Genomic DNA, 22,780 nt, shown 5'->3' with positions numbered 1-22,780 from the left:
CCAGTGTCACTTTCCTGTTCTAACCACTGGTATACTTGTGTGTTGAACTTAAAGTATGCTTCTGCTAACATGTTAATTTTGTGTTCTTAAGGACTTGTGAGGAGCCGGCATCCATCACACCACATGTCTGGGAAGATGACATCACTAAATGGCCAGTAAGTATCATAGAATTGGACAGTATGCCATGTTGTGCCTAAGTGCCACATCTGTGTTCTTACTATTGCTCATGTTTTTCCAGATATGCACATACCAGTCCAAAAATAACCACACTGGGTTCAAGCACATGGACTGTGAAATCAAAGGACGTCCTTGTTGTATTGGTACTAAAGGAAGGTGAGGTTGCTGAAGTTCATTTTGGGTATTTATTTGGATCACTCTGATCACTATGGTCTAAGTAATAAAAAAATGTAATGCAACATAATTAGTTTAATAACACAGTGTTTATTTTAAAAAAGTTTACCTTGATAGGTTCATCAGCCAGTCCATTTCCCTTTCCTGCAAACACATGATGAAACTGCAGCTCAAGCAGACAAATATCAATACCTAGCCCAGACAACTAGACCATTCCCCATGGCAATGATCACTAATAATCACCAGGGGAAATCATGGAGGAATCTCCCAAGCAGGGACACAGACAACAAGCACCATATGGGTGCCGTATACTTTTGAGGGCAATGCAAATAAATCAAAAGCTTTATAATGAAGCCTTTTGAGGGCATGTTGAAATGTATGGGAAAATCATGGTCATGGCAACATCAGACCTTGCTTCATGTACTTTCCCATAGGGAGAAATGCCTTACCCATAAAAAAGCCCCTCCGATTCTTGAAATTCTTCCACTGAAGTCCACACTGAAACCAACACTTCTGGGAATGATTTTCAAGGTCACCTGCAGCTCCATCTGGTTTCTCCCTTTGTCTGCTGCTCATTACAAGAAACAGTGATATGAAGGACAGCAAAGAAAATCAGTAAGGCTTGCTGGGGTGACACAGGAGAGTGATGCTCTACAGAAGAGGTGAGTATAGGCTGTCTTCTGTTACAGATATGTTTTGGCTGTTTTAAATATGGCAGTACAGAAACCGGTATGTGGTGGTAGTAATAGCTCTACCCTTTGCCCCTGACTAATAAATATTTTACCTTTTTCTGGTTCATGAAGGAGTAATTGCACACCACTTAGCTTGCATATTTCCTCCAGTGACTTCACCCTGGTAGTGCACACTGATCCTAAATAAATGAAGTATAACCACAGTAGAGCAAGCGTATTCAATTTGGCACGTCTTTAAAATTAGAATTCTGTCCATTTCCAGAATTCACTCCTGGGATATTTTCATGGATAACTGTGGTTGCTATGGACCGCACAGACACATTTCTCTTTCTGTGGTTGTAAATCAGAGTTATTGATGGTGTTCTTTTCTGTACAGGAGCACAAAATCTATTTTCGTATTGGCCCCCAAACCTGATTCTTTTCAGAATATTAGCTTTCTGATAAATGCTGTGAGGCTGCTCAGATTGAATCAGCCCAATTTAATAAAAACGCAAGTGTCACTGCAGCCTACACACCATCTGCGCTTGTCGTTGAATACTGTTATAAGGTTGCTGTGCGACCAAAATTGTGCTCATGTTCACAGGTTTAAATTGATGCACTGCTTTATAGTCTGTGTGTCATTGTTTCCAAATGGTTAAATTCTAAGTTCACCTGTGTTTTTACTCCCTACTAGCAGCTGAACGAAGCAGCAGTGGTGAATGTATTGGTTGAGGAGAGGGCATTAAAGCAAAACACAAGTTTAACAAGTTTAAGATTAGTTAAAGAACAAAAATATACTGCTGCATACTTTATTTTTTTTTCCTATTTTGCCCTGACAGTTATACATTTCCTGTCCTAGTGTACTGTAGATATACTGTATTAGAGGAGAAACAGAGTTGTCATTCTAGAACAGAACCCCCTCCACTTCCCCTCCCTAATATAGAGTAATGTGGTTCTGCAATCTTCAAAGATAACTGTAAAATAAGATATATATGCAACAGAAGTAATCAACTGATTAGTTTCTTGCAAGGTCTACAGGTAGATTTTCTCCAGGTTTTTCACACATATAAAAAATAAACACTTTTGCTGGTATATTTAGCATACTCGAAGGCACCTAATAAGGAAAGTTAGACCTTAAATGTGATAAAAAAAAAAAAAAAAAAAAATATATATATATATATATATATATATATAAACATTTAGCCTAATGAAAATCTATTAAAAGCCAGGGCACCCTCAATTAAACTTTAGTTGTACAATTGATCAAATATGGATCGGGAATGCCTGTTTTTATGGTTAATCAAATATAGGGAAAGCAGCAGGTGGTCTACAGCCACATAACATCAAGCAGAGAAAAACTAGCCATGATGGCATTCTGATAAATAATAACTCAGATTTCTGCTACATATCGATTGGTACACAATGGTAATCCAGGTAATCTATCAATATCATGGGGATGCAGCCAGCTTTCATACAGCATACAATATTGTCCACTTTCCTCTAGTAAAGAACAGCAGTGGCACATCCATTCAGGTCCCACATGACTGTCACACGTTGCATCAAAATGTTTGTTAGTTGACATTGTCTCCTGTCTTGTATAGGAAGCAGTGAGATTACCAACAATACAAGTAGTGTGTTTGTATATTGGCCAATTTTGCATTGTTACAGTGTACATGAATAATACATATTTTTTATTTTTTTTAGCTGTGAAATAACAACACGAGAGTATTGTAATTTCATGCATGGGTATTTTCATGAAGAGGCCACACTATGTTCACAGGTCAGTGTTCATAGTTTATAGTTATACTTTTTTTGCTTTTATTATGTAGCAGTGTGTGACTGTGTACCAGTCATTGCCACTTGAACACAGTAATTTAGGCCCCATTCTCCTTCCATGTTCAGGGATGTCTCAGCAGCACTTTTATGATACACTGCTCTAAAATGATTGATTTTTTTACAGGTTCACTGTTTAGATGAAGTTTGTGGCTTACTGCCGTTTCTGAATCCTGAAATACCGGATCAGTTTTACAGGCTGTGGCTCTCACTGTTCCTTCATGCTGGGTTGGTATTTTCTGTAGATAGTTTCTTTGGTGTTTGCATTACTTTAAGAGGATGAAAGTCACTGTATGAACTATGCTTGTGTGGGTGCTTTTACATGAGTGTATGTTTGATATATATTGTTTTGTTAACATTTGTTTGATGAAGGGTATTACTAATTTTAAAGCAAACTGAAATATTGTCAGCACTCTATTATCCAATGATGGTTGTGGTCTGATGTAATGTCCTTCTCTTTTTCAGGTTAATTCATTGCTTGGTGTCAGTGATTTTTCAGATGACTGTCCTGCGTGACCTAGAGAAGCTTGCAGGCTGGCTTCGTATTTCCATCATCTATGTTTTGAGTGGCATCACAGGGAACTTAGCCAGTGCCTTATTCCTGCCTTACAGGGCAGAGGTGAGTCAGTGTAAATTGCTTTCATGTTTTCTGACCCTGCACATTATCCATTTTGTCACTTACATTCGCATTAGGTTAGCTCTGCATAGACTAAAAGACTAAAAAGGTTTTTCAACTTTCAGACATTCTTACACATTTCCTAATTGCATTGCCTATTGTTCCACACTAGAGCTACTTAGAAGCTGCTGATCAGCAGACAATCTTGCTAGAGAAGGATCCTTAATTGACTGTGCAACTTCACATTTACCAAACAAGTATTTTTGTGCAGGATAAGTTTTCCAGACTTGAGCATTTTGTGTATATAAAGCTGGAATGATAGATAGATTTATGTAGGTACCAGCATATTTTTGTGTTTATAGAAGGTATAGGGGAGTACTGTGGGTGCCAGCATGTTTGTGCCTGTGGAAGAGAGATGGGAAATTGCTTTGGGTGCCATCGTGTGTGTGTGTGTGTGTGTGTGTATATGTGTGTGTGTGTGTGTGTGTGTGTGTATATATATATATGTATGTATGAGAAAGATAAGGGTATGATTTAGGTGCCCTTCAAGAAGGGTAGGGGGGCTGCTGCTGTGGGTGGCAGCTTGTTTTTACCTATAGCGGGGATGTGGGGGAATGCAGTAAGAGCCAGCAAGTTTTTGCCCATGGTGGAGGGATTGGGGAATGCTGCAGGCATCGGTAGGTTTGTGGCAATGGTGAAGGGATGGAGTAGTGTTCAGGTAGTAGTAAGTACAGTGTTTGCCTACGGACAAGGGATAGGGGGTGTTGCAGGCACCGGCAAGTTTGAGCCTATAGGAGAGGTATGGAGAGTGTTGTAAACAGTAACTGATTGATATAAAACCACCCTGGCCTATCAACTCTCCCTAGTGACTAAAGGTATATTTTTTAGGATAAAGAAATTGGAACTGTCCCTTCACCACATAGAACATTTGTACTAAGCTAGAAGGAACAAAATCTTTGCATTGTAGAGTTCAAACGACGATCACTATTATGCTTTGTGAAATATATTCTGTGACCCACCCTTATTAACAGTGTTTTTTCCCATTTGTAGAACCATAAAACTGATGACTAGCCCCTGTATAACAATTTTTCTTTACTCCTTGTACAATACTTGATTAAAATACCTCCATGCCTTCCTCCCACCTGTGCTTTCCTCATGGCACGTGCATCTCTATCTCGTGTCTCCGACTTTCCAGCTTTCACGCGATTATCCTAAGATTATCTGTCTAGCCTGTCACTAATCCAGGTGGTCACACAGCCAGGATCTGTCACCCATTTCCTAAGTGGAACTGTCTGTCACTCTCACTGGGTCATTGCACTTTCCCCAGCCACAAATATTTACAGTTCTCTGTTTTCAGAGCCAGTTATTTTCTGATTATATTCTCCTTGCACTCTGTTCCTTTGTCTCTGGGGGTTGACTAATAACAATAGTACATCAATCTGCACACTGATGACAAAGTCCAGTAAAATTAGTAAAAACAACAATGTTGGATTTTGTAAAACTTACTGCTGAATCATTCCAATTATTTGCAGTTTATTTTGTAGATTTTGATTTAGTTTGTGATTGAAGCTCACCTCCAGGTTTTTCCCATCTGTCTTTTCTCACAAAACATGAAGCTGAGCTTCACAATGTAAATAATTCTTTATTTTTATTGTGTATTAGTATACTCTGATAAAAAGCACTGTGTTGGAGCTATACATTTACATATAGATTTAATGTATCACTTTTCTCTTGTTGACTTCTATTTATGTATATGTAATTACTGTTCAATCAAATACAATCAGTACATTGTTTGTCAAATACTGGGTTAGTTACTATACGTTTCAAAGTGATTAAAAGTGTAAAAGCTATTTTAATTATATGCCATCAAAATACAGGAGATTTTATGTGTGTTATGTTTTTAAAAGCTCTTTAAATGAGGAAGTTCCTTTAAAAAGGGTATAGAGTACAGACACTTGAAGTGTGTACAACTGCAGCAGCTTTAATTGATTCCCACTCTGCCTGCTTGTTGGGCAGACTCTGATCAGGCAAAATCATCGAAGATGGCCTGTTCTCTTCCTCCTGACATTTTATTATAAGATTTCTGCTAAAGAAAAGTAATAGGCAATCTGCCCCTGATGCTCCTCAGTTTAGAGATCGGATACCTAGGCAGCATGTTGGAAAGGCATATAAACTCTTGAAAATTTCATCAAGCATTGAAATTATAGATTTATGTAGGTACCAGAATATTTCTGTCTTTGTAGAAGGTATAGGGGGAGTACTGTGGGTGCCAGCGTGTTTGTGCCTATGGAAGAGAGATGGGAAATTGCTTTGGATGCCATCATGTTTATATCTATGGAGGAAGATAATGGTATGATTTAGATGCCCTTCAAAAAGGGTAGGGGGGCTGCTGTGGGTGCGAGCTTGTTTTTACCTTTAGGGGGATGTGGGGGAGTGCAGTAAGAGCCAGCAAGTTTTTGCCCATGGTGGAGGGATTGGTGAATGCTGCAGGCACCGGTAGGCTTGTAGCAATGGTGAAGGGATGGGGTAGTGTTCAGGTAGTAGTAAGTACAATGTTTGCTTTCCTTTGGTAACACAGTTTTATTAGCAAAATGATGCTGCTGCTACTAGAGACTCAGACTTCATCAACCTGCAGCTATTCTTTAAGAACCCAGCCTTGCCCATATTGCCAGAACATTATGTAAGATGTCCAAGAGTAGCCTGATCTTGATGGTTTCATTTAGGCTTAAGGGAATAAATTATCATGTACCCAACTAATGCCTTGTGGTTTGCACCAGCAGGTCCTTAATCATAAGGCTTCACCTTTGGATGTGTGCCCTTGATTTCAAATAGAGCTTTGACCTGACTTGAGTAAAATGTAGTAAAACATCATTTTTATGGTATATTTTAGCCTTTTTCCCTTTTCTTCCCCTTTCTGCAGGTTGGCCCCGCCGGATCTCAGTTTGGCCTCTTGGCATGCCTTTTTGTTGAGCTCTTCCAGAGTTGGCAGATACTGGAAAATCCGTGGAAAGCCTTCTTCAAGCTTTTTGGCATTGTTCTCTTTTTGTTCCTGTTTGGACTTCTTCCATGGATTGACAACATAGCCCATATATTTGGTTTCATTAGTGGCCTACTGCTGTCCTTCTCTTTCCTTCCATACATTACGTTTGGCACAGCTGACAAGTATCGCAAGAGAGCCATGATCATCATCACCCTGGTGGTTTTTATTGGTCTCTTCGCCTCATTAGTCATCTGGCTTTATGTGCATCCAATTAACTGGACTTGGATTGAATACTTGACCTGCATCCCCTTTACCAACAAGTTCTGTGAGAAATATGATCTAGACCACGTTCTCCACTAGTGGCAAGCTTCTTCTGACATGGTACAGTAAAACATGGAGAACTTGAAGATACTCCTTGACTGGAATATATTTGGTCCATGACAGCTAGATCTGCATTACTATGAGTAATGCATGAAGGTATACATTTCATACCATAAGTGAAATAGACTTATCTGAACCAGTTCTGGGACCAGTCAGTATCTCTGTGCCTGCTTCTGGATTTACAAACTGGACTGTGAAATGTATTTTGAAAAAATAAGGATGAGTTGACTTTACAGAAAATGATTTTTTTTGAACTCCACAGCTCAGGAATTACCCCTCACTTTATTTACTATCCATTCTTGATGGGTATCCTTCTATGGTCCTGTGTTATCATAGTTACCAGAAGACTGGGTTGTTTGAGAACTTTTTCTTTACTTTCCTTATTGTAATTTGACATTGTCCTGATAGAAGAGGTGCCTCTGAAGGAGATATTTGGCAGTTGCTAAATACCACACTTGTTCAGTGTCACTTAAAGCAGTATTATCAACTGTCCTAGTTTTGTTGTATTACCATTTGATTCATCGAAGACTGGAAAGTTTCAATGTCTAAATCATTTTGCCAGTTATTAGATACTTGAGATGTTTCCCATATTGGACACAGACATTAGGGTATGGTTAGGTGTAAATGTGCCTGACTAACCTTAGCACCTTGATTTGGAAGTGCTCTCTCAGTATGTAAGCTTGGCCTTTGTAGAAAGACGAGGGGTTAGAATGAGATCTAATACCAGCTTGTCAGCAGGATAAGAGTACTGAATCCGACAGGTTTTCTAACCTACGTAATTAACCTTATCCTGACAGTGGGCTTTAGACCGGTTTTGGGGACACCCACAAACAGATTGTACAGCAAAAGATACTGGCCTGGAACATCACAAGTATAGGTTGACATCTTCAGAACAAGAGGTCATAATGCATTCTACCTGCATTTTTATTATCTATTCTTGAGCTTTTCGGCTATGGTTAGGTGGTTTCATAAATGGACCTCATCCTTCCCCCTGCGCTGGTCAATTCAACTAACACTGCTGCTTACCCTATTACATCTATTTTTATGTTATGTTGGTATACTGTAACACTAGGCAGAGAACACTAGAATTTTATAGGCTAGGCATTACCTAGATGAATGCATCTTACAAATCCCTTAGCAAGCAGCCAATCTATGCTTTATTTTTTCCAGCCTTTCATTAGCTTTAATTGACCTATTGTAGATAAGTTTCTTACCCCTCGTGTTGCTGCAACTGTTATTGATTGCTCCATTAGGGCAAGTTTAGGCAATCATTTAGGAGGGCCACCTGCAACAGTTATATAGCACATCTATAGAAACAGTACAATGCACAATAAATTAAATATGTTTCAGGACAAAAGTCTGGATGTGGTGGCTACCTAGGTTTTTTTGGCTTTATTTTTACCTGCCATGTCATCATGTGACTCAATTCTTGTCATATCCTCACTCCTCCAGTGGAAGAAGCCATAGTAGCCACTCCAGGTGGACCTCAAACATGTCTGCCTTTGTTATCTCTATTATATGTCTGGTTATAGGTTTAACAGTTTTTACAAGGAAGATAAAAGTTTTTTTCTTAAAATTCAGCTCCTGTATAATGGCAAGAAGTTTTAAACACTGGGCTGTTAAGTTGCAATATATTACATTTTTTCCTTTCTTTAGTTATGCCTAAACTAAATGAAGTGCAGTCAGTATGACCCAAACAATGCTGACAAGCCCAATACAGGTGGCACTGTACAGCCTCCTGAGTTGGAATTCCATATACGCTTGTACAGCTAAGTTTCCTAATGACATATTTGTAGACATCACTGCATTTTCTCAGCAAATCTGACATTTAATATTGTCCACCCAACCAGATCTACCTTATTGTGTTGGGTTTATAGGCTGTCTCAATAAATTGATATAGCTGCATCATACCGCAGCACCATACCCAGTTGCTCGTTGCCAGGTGAAAATGTGACTCCCTTGTTAGTTGGGGATTGTCCCATACACAGGCTGACTAATAGTTTCTTTTAATGTATAGGCATAGTAACAGAGACAAGTTCGCCCCAAATATACCACCCCTCTTTTTAACATTATCACAGCGGCCCAAAATGTGCCTTCCTTTTATCTTCTAATCTCTTCCCTTCAGCCCCATGAACTAAATGGCACTTTACACCTAACTTCATAGCTAGGTCTTAGTCCTTTAAGGTTATTTTTCACTCTTAAAACTGTAAACTTGTGAATGTGCAATATAGAGGCAAGCACACAAAAGACCCTACACATCTATTTTAGTTCTTTACAAGGATATCAGGGACCTTCTGTACCTCACCTCTAGTCATGATGCACATATATCAGGGACACTTGTCTGTTCATTTTTACTGCAGAAATGGACCAAAATCTATGCACAGCGACTTAAAAGTATGAACTCTGTCACTGTGCAGATGACTGAAAGATGAACCTGCAAAGAATGAGAAAGGGCTTAGTTTTTTTGTTTTTGTTTTTTTTCACAGAGACTGGAATATTTTTACTATAAGACTTTTGCATGGGACTCTTGGATTTTAAATAAACCCTTTGCTGCGCAACAGGGTCTGCTCTGCAGGGTGTTGCAGACCATACGGAGTAAATGTTCATTTTGTACAAGCACCATTCTGATGTTGACATTTATGCAACTAAGGTCATTTTTGATGCTACTTTTGGCGAAGTGTTTATATTTAATTTATTTAAAACAAGAATATATGAATTTCTTTACTGCTAAAACTTTTTGATTCCTGCTCTACAGAGAGTTGAATTTTGTAAGACAATGCCTGTAATAGGTGCTTGACCACAGGTTTGACCAAGGTGACCTGAAATTTCAAATAAAACACTTAACTGAAGTTATTTTTTGTTTCTGAGTATTGTGTATTCATGTAGCAAAACTGAAAGATGATCTTCAGCCTTACCTTTTTATCATGCACATTTGTACAGGTTGCTCATCCTGAACTGAAATTGCTTACCAGCTTCTTAGAAGCTTCAGCAAGCCATAAAAGCAGCTTATTTCCTGAGTTCAGTCCTGTCCTGTTCAGCAGCATCTAGATCATTCCACCCACCATTGTCATTCATTGGGTTTCAGTTCTTTTAATCATGGAGGCTTCTCATCACATGTGAGTGTTACATAAAGCAGTCTTGCTTCAGAAACAAGGGCCCCTATGTACCAGCTCTGGGTGCCTGAGCAGCCAATAATGAAACACCAGGACCATTACATCTACCCAACAGAATAAAAAGTAAAAAGAGAATGAGTATGTGCTGTTGGTGAAACCATCATTATTTTTTAACCCTTTTAATTAATTGAAAATAGAACTGTGTTTGGAAGTTTGTTAGTTTAGCAGTTTTCAACATCAGCAGGAATTTAAACAAGCAGAAGATGCTGTGGAAACTTTCACCTCACTTCCAATCAAAGATATCTAATATGATACACAAATGTCAAATCCCCCCCCCCCTTCATCTTTTACTTGATAATACACAAGTCTGGTGATAAGTCCTTCATCAGCAATGGTACTGGTGGAATGAAATTTGGAGGGGCTGTTCAATCTCCCCATTAGAAAAAAAGAACATCCTAAAAGGACTGAAGAGTGTCCATTATTCAAAAAGAGGCAGAAGATATGCTTAGTATATAGATTATATTGGAGCAACAAAAAATGCATTAGCCATACTTTACAAAACTAAAAGCATGATTAGTCCAATAATCATATTTTTGTTCTTCCGACATTTATTCTAGATCAGTGTTTCTCAAATGGGTTTCCTCCAGAGGTTGCCTGGGTTTCCTTGAGCAATGAGCTGTGTGTGCCTCTCAGGTCAGTGTGTAAGGGTGACATTCTTCCCACTGGTCAGCAATGTAGGAGGCATTCTTCTTACTGACCACCACACTAATGTGTGTTGTGGATATAGAAATTATAGGACCTACTATAGAAAAGTTATTTCAAGGAGTTCCCACATGTTTATAAAGGTTGAGAAACACTGCTCTACGTTATTCCTGTTAAGCCAAAGTCCCCCCAGTGGGTTGGTGAGTACTGGTGACCTAGGAAATAGTCTACACTTACCTCAATAGATTCTGTATATAGACAACTATTCAGCACTTCAATTCTAAGCCAAGCATTTTTAGATCCAGCACTAATTTTGAATTAACCTTTGGAAGATATGCACTGACAGCTGAAAGGAGCCTTGTTTTGAAAGAGCTATGAGGGTTGTCATTGCTGATCACAAAAATGTTACTTTTCTTACTATTACACCAATTCTAGTGTGCGCATATTTGAGTTAAGCCCATTGTTGTTTGACCATTATACATTCCTAGATAATTCTTGAAATGAGAAACATAGAAAAGCCGAAAACAAACAAAAAAATACATATTTATTGTGACAATGAATAATAGGGATTTGTACAGTGAATTTTGGAAGGATAGTGACATTTTATACAAATGGTACACAGGGGCTTCATTTCCCATCAGCAGGCTCCACCAAAATATGTTTTCATATTAAAGTGTATGTAACCCAAAATTTATGTATCGGTATGTTTGGCAACATGCCAACAATTCTTATTCCACCTTCTTAGAGTTGTCAGCTTAAAGCAGTAACTTCTGTTATTGGCAGAATCTCCACTGAACTTTGCAACAGATTCACAAAAATAATTTGCTTTAGAAAACTCTTTACAGGCATCATGACAAACCTACTAAAAGCTAGATTGTGGGTTTACATACCTTAACCCTTCAATAAATGGCATGTTAAGGACAGCCCCTGCAGTGAGTTTATTAATCCCTTTGGTAGCACAGAAGTTGAATCATATTGCTCTGCAATGTGTCACAACATTTGATAAGCAAAGGAATTAATAGCTTCAAAGTTTGAAATGAATGGGGCTACCACCCACTATTTCTACGCATAAAGGCGTGACCTCTGACCGGACATTGCATCTCAATAAATGTCAGGGGTCCAACGGTGATGTTGCATGGCCCCACAGCTTTGAAGCCACATTTTGAGTAGAAGGGAACCAAAAAATCTTCACACATGAGCACGGCCCGGCGTGCAAAAGGCAGACAGCGCAGGTATTGCAGGTAACGCCACAGCAGAATGGAACCCTTGCCTTGTTGTCGGAATGTACGATGTACAGCAAGGACATGAATGTGGACAGAAGAACCATGGGGCTTGTGAAGGGTAAGGGCATCCTGTGGTGAAAAAAGGTAACATATGTAAATGGTCATTGATTACTGAAATATAACTAGATCAAACATTTAAAAGAAAATTTCAATTTTTTTTTTAACTGGAATTTGTAATTGCTACTTTGCAATTTTCTAATTCAATGGAACCAATGTCCAAAATGTACAGACACCATATATGAGCTGGCCAGGTTACAAACAATGATTGTGATCTGTGAACAAAAACCATGCTTTAAGAGTGGGTAAGAATTAAAACCCCTGGTAGGTATTGTTGCAAATCCAGGACTCTAGAGTAGGAAAAGGCTAAAACCCTTAAGGCTGTCTCTGTTCCCATTGCATTTCTTCTTCATTTATGATCGACTAGTTGGTGCCATAACAATAGGCAAGAGGAACATTTCCAACCTAATAGCAGTATAACCCCAACAGGAATTGTAATCTATCCCCACTTTAAAACAAAAAATCAGCATAAAATACATTTTTAGGTCTGACCCCAGATGCCCAATAATTTCCTTACTTGGATTGCTATCCTTGCTTATCATATTTTACACATATGGTAAATCTTTCAAACACATCTATGGTTACCCTGTCACTGCCATGTGCACACAACTGCAGCCAATGTGAATGTGTTGCTGATGTTTTACAAAAAGTCAAATTTTTATATATATAGCTTTCCTGTTTAGTCTACTAACAATGCAAGTTATATGTGAAAAAGGAGTTCATGTGACAGCTGAAAGAGGCAAGGTTTACTTAATTGTTAATTAAAAGGAATCTGATGCAAGCTATGTTTTTTTCTTGGGAGGCTAGAAAGTGATTAAAATGCATAAATCTATTTTTACAGATTTTTTTTCTTTTTGGAGGCGGGGAGCTAAGATATCTTGGTGGCTGCATTGCATGTACCCCTCAATGCAGCCTGCCATTGCTGATCATGTTCTGCAAATGCTAGGTCTTCATCTACTCCCCCTGGCCTCAGTGGATTCTCAGATGCCAACCTTCAACAAGTATTCACATTGTTTAGAATTCTAAATACTTGTTTTGCACCTGATGATCACTGTATGTATAGATGTAAAAGATTCTATGTGACAACCAGACAACTAGCATTTTGTAGGAAAGTCTTTCTGGCAACTGGAATCTCAGAAGACAATATGGGTGTCGCAGACCCTTTTTTTTTTTTTTTTTGGTAAAATATGGCATTAAATGACCTTTGTAAATGCTAGCTGGTATAGAAATAATCCACAGCAACATTTCTCATCACTGTTACCTGACTGAGCTTGTCCTGATCCCATAAGGACCCGATGATAAATGCCACAAGTCTCCCCTCTTCAAACCATCCTAGTGACAGCTCGGGGCACAATGTCAGGAAGTGTCGAACTTCATCGAGGTGGAGAGGACATTCCCCAGACACAGATATAAAGGCTGGAAGAACAGAAGCAAAAAGTGGACATGTAACTCGAAACTAGAAAGACACAAACACTGATTTGAGAACGAACAGTTAAAGTGAACTTGATTTGCAAAATTTGCATTTAGTTGTGAGCCTTAATAATTGGGCAAAAGTTTTGTCATAATATATTCTTTACTTTCATATGATAAGTTATCTTTTGTAAGTGACAAAACTTTTATACAAAAAGACACACACACAATTTCTGTTAAATATATACAGCATATATAACCATAAAAAATCCATAATTTTTGAAAATCCGGCTCTCCTCAGGTCCGAGGGTTGCCGGATTTTTGAATGTCAACCTGTGTATGTGTGTGTTTTTATATATATATATATATTATATAAATTATTACCAGGTGGAATTTTTTTGTTGGGGGGTTACCATCCCCTGGACAGTTATTATTGAGTTTTGTGGCCCCACTAGAAAGATATTCCTATCATCTTGTTCCAAAAGAAACTCAAGTTTTAACCTTTCATTATTCAGTACAATACAAAAACAATCAGCCAGGGTGACTTTTTAAAAGGGTGCAAAAACAAAATGTGTTTGTGAAGGATTATATAATGAACCAGCATCTTAACTCCTGTTTCTAAAAGAATAATATTTTGGTATATGTCTGCCACTCTAATGTTGCAAAGCAACATGTAAACAGCATTCAAATGTTGTGATCTATACATAGAAGCCTATAAACAGAGCAGATGATATTGATCAGACACTTGCAGAACATCCTAGGCAACCAGCTGTCAGCACATTGATGTTATCATGTCTGGTCTCAATTAGACAGGTTTACTGCCAGCAATGTACATACAGCTGTCATCAGAGTCCTTAAACAAGATGTATTTATTAGCTGATATGATATACTGAACATACCAGCATCAGTGTTTGGAATTTACTGCATATGCAGTTAGGTCCATAAATTTTTAGACAAAAACTTTTTTCTAATTCTAATTACGTGAGAGGGAGATTTTTCCATTTTCAAATTTGGTAATATTAATGAAATCATCAGCTCATCCCTAAAATTCTCATTCCAATTTCTCAGATATTAAATAGAATTTTAATAACTATATATATATATATATATATATATATATATATAGAATGCTCTAGACATTAGCACCCATTTGATACATTTTTCCTGTACTATACGAGTGCCCTTTTAATATAGTGCCATCTTGCCTTCTTTATTAAGATCAATAGGAAAAAGCAATGGGTGAATCTCCCCATTAAAGACACACACCACAATCCCCATTTTTTGTTAATAAAGGTTTGGCCTAGAGATACTCTTAAAACAAAATATAACAGTATATTTTACTATCCAGTGGAGTCCAAAGTTAGCAGCAGCAGAAGGAAGAGCTGTCTATATCCTTGATGAACTCACTCCATGAAAGTCCTCCAATAATCATGTGCCTTTTAGGCTCCATTACAGTAACATACATTGCATACACCGTGAGGCTGAGTTACTAAAGTAGTTGAGAATGTTCACAGAATAAAGCATGTGAACATCTGATTTATCTGTACATGAATTGATAATTGAATTTTAAAATGAATAATCAAAAATTTATTTCACGAGTTAGCCTCCAGGGATTTTGTCATATTTCTCCGGCCCTGTTGCTTCATACTTCTAAATGGGGAAATAAAATAACAGAATCCTATTTGAGACCTTTATCTTTCTGATTCAACATGTTGTATTTTTTTAATTGAAATGAAGACTTTTTAGGTTGCATTTGTTATTAATGCCTACACTAAAAACATGTTTGAACAAATTAACACACAAAAACTAGTTAAGGATATATAGAATAGAAAGAAAGGTGTTAATTAGGGATATTTTTATAAAACAAAGAGATAAATTGGAAAAGCATGTATTTAGAAAAAAATATTCTTATTGTACTACAGTGTTTCTTTACATATTAAGAGGCACTGATTCCAAAACACTAGTTTCTGACGATTGGTGAGACAAGAGCTTCTGACAGCAGCATTGCAGCATACATTGGGACTACAGCTGTCACATTGACAGCCGGTTCTTGCAACTGCACATGAGTACGTTAGGAAAATCCATGAGGCATACAAGGTATCTCCTTGGTTCTTAATCAAGTAAGGATTACTGTTACAATTTGCTTTTAAACATCATTGTCTTTTTTAAAAGGAACATATGTAGTTATAATAACCAACAACAAAGTTTTCTGAACTTATATCACTTACCTTCTCTCTCAATTTCAAAAACACTGACTGCATCTTCCGGAGAGAGGCAACGGAATTCACTGGCAGGCAGTGTGTGACGTCTCTGCTGGCGAGGTGACCGAATGTGGAATGGTTTCATGAACGGTACTGCATTGAGGACAGACATGGCAGGAGCTCTCTCTCGCTCTTCCTCTCAGACTCTGTATCAAGCACAAAACCTGTAGGAGATACGTAAGCACCTGCATTACATGCTTTATAAACAGTGAGTCCATGACTCACTGTACAGAGAGCACTAACAGTGTCAAAAGACAAATCTGCCATATCCATTTAAAATCCATTCTAGCCTATGAATATTCAAAACCATTTCAAACCTGTAATTTTAAAGCGTGGGTTTATTTTGTCCTTTTTTATAATAGGCACGTCATCAGTATGTATAATGCTTACATAAGAATAATATTTTGCTATTTTAGACCTCTCGGTGGATACCTTTCCTATAACGTATATTTGGTGAATTTCTATTTGTGAAAACATGGTATATAATTTCAGACTAGAGGTATGACTGTATCTACCAATTCATCTGCTTTTTATAGAGACAGCTAACATTTATTAGTGTAGTTTTGTTCAATATTCTACAAGTGGTGTTAAAAATAATTTTAAATTTAAACAACGAGATTGATTTAGGCCCGTACAGATGTCAGATAGATGTAAGAGGATAGTTGCTGGAAACAATCTTTTCTGATCATTTCTAGTAATAGGTGATGACTGCTGTACACACAGTGCCACAGTTTACCATGGGGTAACCCCTTGAAAAAACTTTGAGGTCTTCAAGGAACAGTTCACAGTATATTAATGTGGTGATTATTGGGATGTTGGAAAAAATGTCTCTTACATTGCTGGCCAGTGGGAAGAATATATTTCTACACATAGCCAAAGGATCTAATAAACAGACTTGAGAGTCACAAACTGCTCATTGCTCAAGGAACCCTAAACAACCTCTGGAGAAACCCTGGTTGAGAATCACTACCTTAAAATGCCAAAATCTACATAGGAAAAGAAGAGATAAAGGGGGATTAGGAACCCTTGCGAACATTGAGCTAGAAATTTGCTTTAAACCTAGATATTTTCAGTTCTGTAAAGGAAGCACCCATACATTGAATAAACATTATTCAATGTCTGACTTATAATTGATCACTAGATGTTGTGGAACATAAATACTATCCAATTTAGGTACAGATAGATCATTAGAATAGTTCATCGTTTTAGTTAGTTTAATTACATATTTTACCTGCACTGGCTTTAAAATCCTTATCTCATTAGCTGTTCTGAGTAAATTCTGCTAACATATTATTTTAAACTAGGAAAGTGAATAGATGGCAGTGTCTTTAGGGATTAACTAACTGATTAAAGAACTACTTTATCTTTGCTTGTGAGCCAGCTACCATATGTACGTTTTATGCATTGGGAGGAAAATATAAAATAAACTCATGTGTCACTTATTCTATAAATTGTTTCAGTTAAATGATTAGGGTGATGGAAGTCATATTATCAAACTTGCAACAATAAAAGCTGGAAATTGTGCAATACCATTGATCCAACAAAAGGAACCTTTTATGTTACTAGATCAGCTGCAGCTCCAGTAATGTGGCATATTTAATCCAATGCAACTAGTGCAACCAGAGATATTACATTGGTAATAGTATAGAAATTACAAAAAAGAAAGAATCTGAATGGACATGCCCTTAAAAAAAACATGATGAAAGATGATCATTGCACACCGATGTGATATAATTTCTCTCAACAATATATGGTTGTACCACTGCATGGAAATCATGAAAGTTTGAGGTTTCAAAAGAAATTTTAAAAATACTCAAGAAAAAGAATACTAAATAGTTGAATAGCTTTTCATGAATCAGTTTATCTCAGTACTGCTTAGACCTAAAATAGAGGGACTGACCACCAAAAGCTTGTCCTAATAAATGAATGTAGTACAAATGAAAAAAAAAAAGGAAGACTGTCATGGACAACTTGGTTGTTCTCTTTGATTCCAATATGGTAACTTTGATTTAAAGATGAAGCAGAAATCCAGTTCAACAGACTTTGTGTTTTAAATGAAAGTCTCTCCAGTGCATTGCATGGTTTAACAAAACACTCACAAGGTGCATTGGGGTGCTGGGTTGCTATTCCATTTAGCACTTCAATCAGTGTAACATGTACAATATGTTAGTGCGATGGGGATCAATGGCCTGCACTTTCAACTGAATGGGCTACCATTGCAACACATGGCACTGCAAATAGCAACACACTTGTGTTTTGCAGTGCAAAGCGGTAGTAAGAATGTGTCTATAGGTCCATGGATTAGTACACAATTTTATTTGTTTGTTAAACACAGAAAATAATGAACCAAAACATGTACCATTGAATACACTTTATGATTTTGAATGCATATGTAAAACTATCTGAACCAACATATTCCTACCTGATTCTTGGTGATTGATATCCTAACACTCTGTTCACACTTGTCAGTTTTCCTGCCAAAATAAAACCATGTCATTTATTGCATGTGGCAAGCTCTCACTCATTTCTGTATCTAATTCTAAACATTATTTTTTAAAGGATCACCACACAGGTATGTTTTTCAAGGTTAAAGGGTTTGTGCTGTATAACACTTTTGGTAGTTATATTGTATCTTATAGTGATCTCTGAATCAGCTCCTAAAAGACACACAACTGAGGAGGAAAGGTAGAGGTGCTCATGGTCACTCCAACTGTTTCTTAGATAGCTTGATATTTAACTTCACTTCAAATTGGGATGTGAAGTCCCAAGGCTATGTACCATGGAGCCCCCTCTCCTCAATCTACACTTAGAGACAAGACAAGTAATTATTATGGTGAATAGTCTTCCAATAAATAAGATTCAGACAAGTGTCCATTCTCTATGGGTAAACCTAGCACTGTTTTTTTTGGCCATCAAGGGCTCGTTGATGCCCCTCAATCTAATGCCTGTCCTAATGCTAGGACAATAGGTTCATGTTTAGATAACAGTACTGTTGGGATATTATGAATAGAATAGCATAACATCCAGATATTCTAATAGTTAGATTTACCTGTATTACCCTAAATGACATTGAGGCAAAATCTGAATGTCCAACAATAACCTGACCCTTCAGTGCCTCAATATTTGTGGGGGAAAAAAAATCATCGGATTTATTTGGATCAAACACAATTAAAAATCATAATCGTAAAATGCACTGAAAAGAGGAAGTGATATTGGTATATTTAGCACACTTTTGAGACAAATAGAATTGTATGTACTAGTTAGATGTTGAAAAGTCTTCAGGTGGTGACAGTGGGTTACATAGTGGCATAGACACTGGGATATGTAAGGTTTTAAAGATGATCATCAAAAAAAAAAAAAAATCCCCATCCCATCAACAAAAAGAAAAATTTCCACATCCCTAAATATCACCAAAACTATGAAAAAAGTGAGGGAAACCCTTTAAATTTTAACTGTCAGTAGACAGAAGAGGTTCAAAAAGTAGGCAGTGTGTTGGCTAATGTGAGTTAAAATATCTCATGTTGAGGTAAACAAGCATAAAACATATAATATAGTAGATAGTTTTATAACCAAATATAGTAAAAAGTAATACAGATGTCTTTTCACCTGAGTTGTAACTATAAATAAAAATCAATAGAAAAACTTGTTTACAACAAAGCTCCCGACGTGTTTCACCGGGCTTGAAATCGAAAAAAACAGAGGGTGGATTTGGAGTACAATTGAAGCACAGAGAGGAAAATATTGGATTGACTTTGTGGGTCCTTGCTGGATACATGTGACCCAACAATCCACTGTTGTATTTGACTGATTTGTTCCATCACTGTCCCTTTTAGGATGAACATTCAGGTTGTAAGGATTTTTAAATGTTTGTTTTTCTTCTGAAGAAGCATTACCCAGAAACCCATTGTGAGTTTTGCTGTAAACAAGTTTTTTTGTAAATTTTCCTCTTTTATAATTATGCATTCAGTACGATCCTCTTTTTAAAGATTTTTTTAGTAGTAATATCTTGACACAATGGGGTTGATTTCTAAAAACATTAGGCTGTTCTCCTAGCATCTTTCACTTTGCAAAAGTAAATTTGCAAAGTGAATTCCCCCAAATTTACTAAGATCAATGAAAAATCCCTTGCAAGGGTATTATACACTTTACTTTAGGTCAGTAGCCTCTATTTGATTGTAAATCAATCCCAATGTATTTCTAACACATTCAGATTATAATTTCAGTTGGAATTTTTATCATATATTTGCACACATTTGCTTTTGTGCCAGCAATTTCCAGGCTCCAGGCTGTGTTTTTGATGATATAACTGGCAGCAATGTCAAAGAAAAATTAGTTGACCTTAAAGTCTAAAATCAGTTTCAGGGATTAGGTTGAGTTTTAGAGCTAAGGTTGACGTTAAGGGTTAAATTTAGGGTATATGTTTTGGGTTAGTCTTACCAGTTGAGCTTAGGGATAGGTTTTTTAGAGGGCAAGAATCGGTGACCTAATTCTAATGTGTGATAAATTGCTTTATGAACGTTGATAATTGTGTGCTGACATCTCAAACATCCAGAATAAATACATTTAAATGCCAAAAACGTAATCAAGTTCTAGTGTTGAAGATGTATATGGCAAAAAAGCAGTGCTAACAAGACTGGAGAGTAAGCCTTTTGTTAACAATGAAATCTCCTATAGTTTTCAATATATATATATATATATATATATATATATATATACCTCTGTAATGTAGTAGAATTTCTAAGCCCTATAATAATCAATCAAAATGACAAAGTTTGAATCTTGGTTGATATTGGGCATTATTGGACAATACATACATGAGATACAATCATGTAACTAACATTAAAGATGAACTTTAAATCCAAATGCATTCCATTTAGTAAAGTGAGTTTTGTTATGCTTCCCTATTTATTTTGTGACATTACCTTTAACAAATTAATATTTTACATTCTCTTCTTCCTACCAAACATGAAACCACTCAATGAAAACCAAGCAAAATCACTGCAAGCCTATTATGAGACATATAACTAAAGAGCATAATTCCCCCAGCACATCTAAAAATGTAAATTTCTGATATTAGTCTCATGCATAAAACATTTTCTAGAGATGAACAAAAACGTGGAGTGCCGATTTTGTTTTATAATAGCATTTGCCACATGGGGAAAAATAAACAAAATTAGCACCTGAAGTCATTTCCTGTAACCCATCTACAATGGTAATTGTGGCCAACAGGTTGTACCTCAAACATACGTCAAGATGCAGATACTCTTATTATTAAAAATGCTGTGTGGAAAGGTTTATACAGGATCATTAGCTGGAAAAATGGAAGCAATCCTTAACTAAAAATGCATTATCAAAGCCTTGTGAAAAATAAATTTAAATAGCATGACACACTAGAAAAATACCATTCAAATAAAGAAAGAAAAAAACTCAGATTTTGGTTTAAGCAGTATATCATTTTTTGCCTCCCATAAAAGAAAATTGGAAGGAAGTCTAATGAAAAACACTATGAACTTGTTTAAACAAAAAGAAGTTTGTGGACGTTTGTAAGTCCACAAAACCCACTCTTGCATTTTGAAGTATTCAGTCAGCATTCAATGAGCTCTATTCATAAAACAGAGAACCTAACATTCCCTCAAACTTTCCCTGGTGAGAATCAATTACTGCCTTTGAAATACATGGACCTGGAAGATTCCCACAGGGGAATGTGCCAGGTTAATCTAAGTAGTCAAATCTAATATATATACTTTTTCTCAAAGTGCCTATTTATTACTGAAATATAAAACAAACCTAATTCCTTCTGCAGGATTGTATATGATATAGATATATAGACATTCAAATAATATTGACAACTTAACAGAGTGACAAAAGTTGTTTTGGATTAGTAGTAATGGATATGAGTTCATGAGAAGAGATTAGCTAAAACATTTTGCACATTTTACTTTTATATCTATTTAGTTGCATTTGTGCCTCTTCCTCAATACCATTTCTTACCTTGGTTCAGCACTGACCTTGAACGGACAGCTCCTAAGCAGGGCCAAGTTGAAGCTAAGGCAGTCAGGAGCTGATAGTTGAATAGTTGAATAGGTGTCCCTTGTGTCCACTGATCCCCTGAGCTGCCTGCTTATGACACCTTGTGAATTAAGTTGTTTATCACTCACGTGACTTCTATGAAGGGTTTAAGTTTTGAGCGGTGACAGACAGACAGAATAGGGTACCATTATCTCTCTATCTTTTTGGAGATACCCTGGCTTCACAATTGCATATGATGGTGATTTAGATCTTTGCATTACCAAATATACCAGTAAGTAATAAATCATTTTTAATTTTGCTAAATTATTGTAATGGTTTGTGTGTTCTAATTGTTACCTGTCTAGAACCAAGATATTTAGATTAAATGTGTGTACATATATGTGCACTTTTTATGAACAAGGGAAGTGTAGAAGCTTTGTCGGGTTTTAATGCTATCCCCGATAATGAGACCCTGGTGTGTCACTGGTAATGAGACTCCCCACTTCTTTTTAGGACAATGAAGACACAGAAAACTAAAACCAATACTTTTTATTTGTTATTGCAGTGATAAATGCATAGAAATGCTGTCAGATTGTTCTCTTTATAGTGTTCATTTTTTTACAGGTGTCACACGAAAAAGAAGTGATGGAAAATCTCTGAACAGCAAAAAACAAAACAAAAAGAAGTTCCAGCTTTCCCACTCTTTCCAGACATGATTGGGTGGAGTTTGACTTTATGAATAAATTATTGAATTTCTTTAAATTAATAAAAGTAGAGAAATAATAAAATGTATAATAAGGAATAATCATTTCTTCTCTACACCCTTCTAATGTCTTTATTTTGTCGGCTGTGTTGCACAGTAGGTCCTTCTTAGAAGGTATTTACGTCTTATTTTGTCACATATCCCAAAAATAAAAAAGATTATACCTCATTACATCAAATATACAGCCACAAGTAGTAATGTATAGTACAGATTTACAGGTACATACGAGATAGGAACTGTAGGTTTGTTCTTAAGTTGAATTTGTATGTAAGTCTGAACAGGTGCATTATTTTAATAAGTGAAATTAGGACAGATGTTTGTCTCAACATATAATTAGGCAGATCATCCAC

General features: G+C 36.7%; 2 protein-coding genes and 1 long non-coding RNA gene across 6 annotated transcripts in view; 2 read left to right on the top strand and 1 right to left on the bottom strand.

Annotated features, from left to right (window-relative positions):
• The window catches only part of RHBDF2 (rhomboid 5 homolog 2), a 58,990-nt gene extending 51,608 nt beyond the window's left edge, over positions 1-7,382 (top strand). For all 3 annotated transcript variants that reach the window (XM_072403873.1, XM_072403871.1, XM_072403872.1), the window contains 6 exons: positions 92-155; positions 239-333; positions 2,727-2,802; positions 2,983-3,083; positions 3,321-3,474; positions 6,392-7,382. In XM_072403873.1, the coding sequence (XP_072259974.1) occupies positions 92-155; positions 239-333; positions 2,727-2,802; positions 2,983-3,083; positions 3,321-3,474; positions 6,392-6,811 (910 nt within the window). In that variant the 3' untranslated portion in view covers positions 6,812-7,382. The remainder of the gene's footprint in view (positions 1-91; positions 156-238; positions 334-2,726; positions 2,803-2,982; positions 3,084-3,320; positions 3,475-6,391) is intronic.
• A 3,820-nt stretch (positions 7,383-11,202) lies between these two features.
• On the bottom strand, positions 11,203-21,733 carry AANAT (aralkylamine N-acetyltransferase). 2 transcript variants are annotated; one of them, XM_072403869.1, is made up of 5 exons: positions 21,650-21,733; positions 18,081-18,132; positions 15,626-15,822; positions 13,249-13,403; positions 11,203-11,999 (listed from the first exon to the last, which is right to left on the bottom strand). In XM_072403869.1, the coding sequence occupies exons 3-5, from the start codon at positions 15,768-15,770 to the stop codon at positions 11,694-11,696; spliced, it is 606 nt and encodes a 201-aa protein (XP_072259970.1). In that variant the 5' UTR covers positions 15,771-15,822; positions 18,081-18,132; positions 21,650-21,733; the 3' UTR covers positions 11,203-11,693. The 2 variants fall into 2 exon arrangements, with proteins under 2 accessions (XP_072259970.1, XP_072259971.1); XM_072403870.1 differs by lacking the exon at positions 18,081-18,132.
• A 102-nt stretch (positions 21,734-21,835) lies between these two features.
• Positions 21,836-22,486, top strand: LOC140327672 (uncharacterized). The gene is made up of 2 exons (XR_011920069.1): positions 21,836-21,959; positions 22,292-22,486. It is a non-coding gene; the product is annotated as an uncharacterized lncRNA (long non-coding RNA).
• The last annotated feature ends 294 nt before the right edge of the window (positions 22,487-22,780 follow it).

This window comes from Pyxicephalus adspersus, chromosome 3 (assembly GCF_032062135.1).
Source record: "Pyxicephalus adspersus chromosome 3, UCB_Pads_2.0, whole genome shotgun sequence".
NCBI lineage: Eukaryota > Metazoa > Chordata > Amphibia > Anura > Pyxicephalidae > Pyxicephalus > Pyxicephalus adspersus.
Note: the sequence above shows the minus strand (reverse complement) of the source record. Positions and strands in the feature narration are given on the sequence as shown.

Bases quoted from the DNA above. Each gene is read 5' to 3' on its own strand.
- AANAT (XM_072403869.1), bottom strand. From the start codon at position 15,770: ATGTCTGTCCTCAATGCAGTACCGTTCATGAAACCATTCCACATTCGG. The intron at 13,404-15,625 runs GTAAGTGATATA...CTGTTCTTCCAG, and splicing joins TTTTGAAATTGAGAGAGAAG to CCTTTATATCTGTGTCTGGG. The intron at 12,000-13,248 runs GTAACAGTGATG...TTTTCACCACAG, and splicing joins ATCAGGACAAGCTCAGTCAG to GATGCCCTTACCCTTCACAA.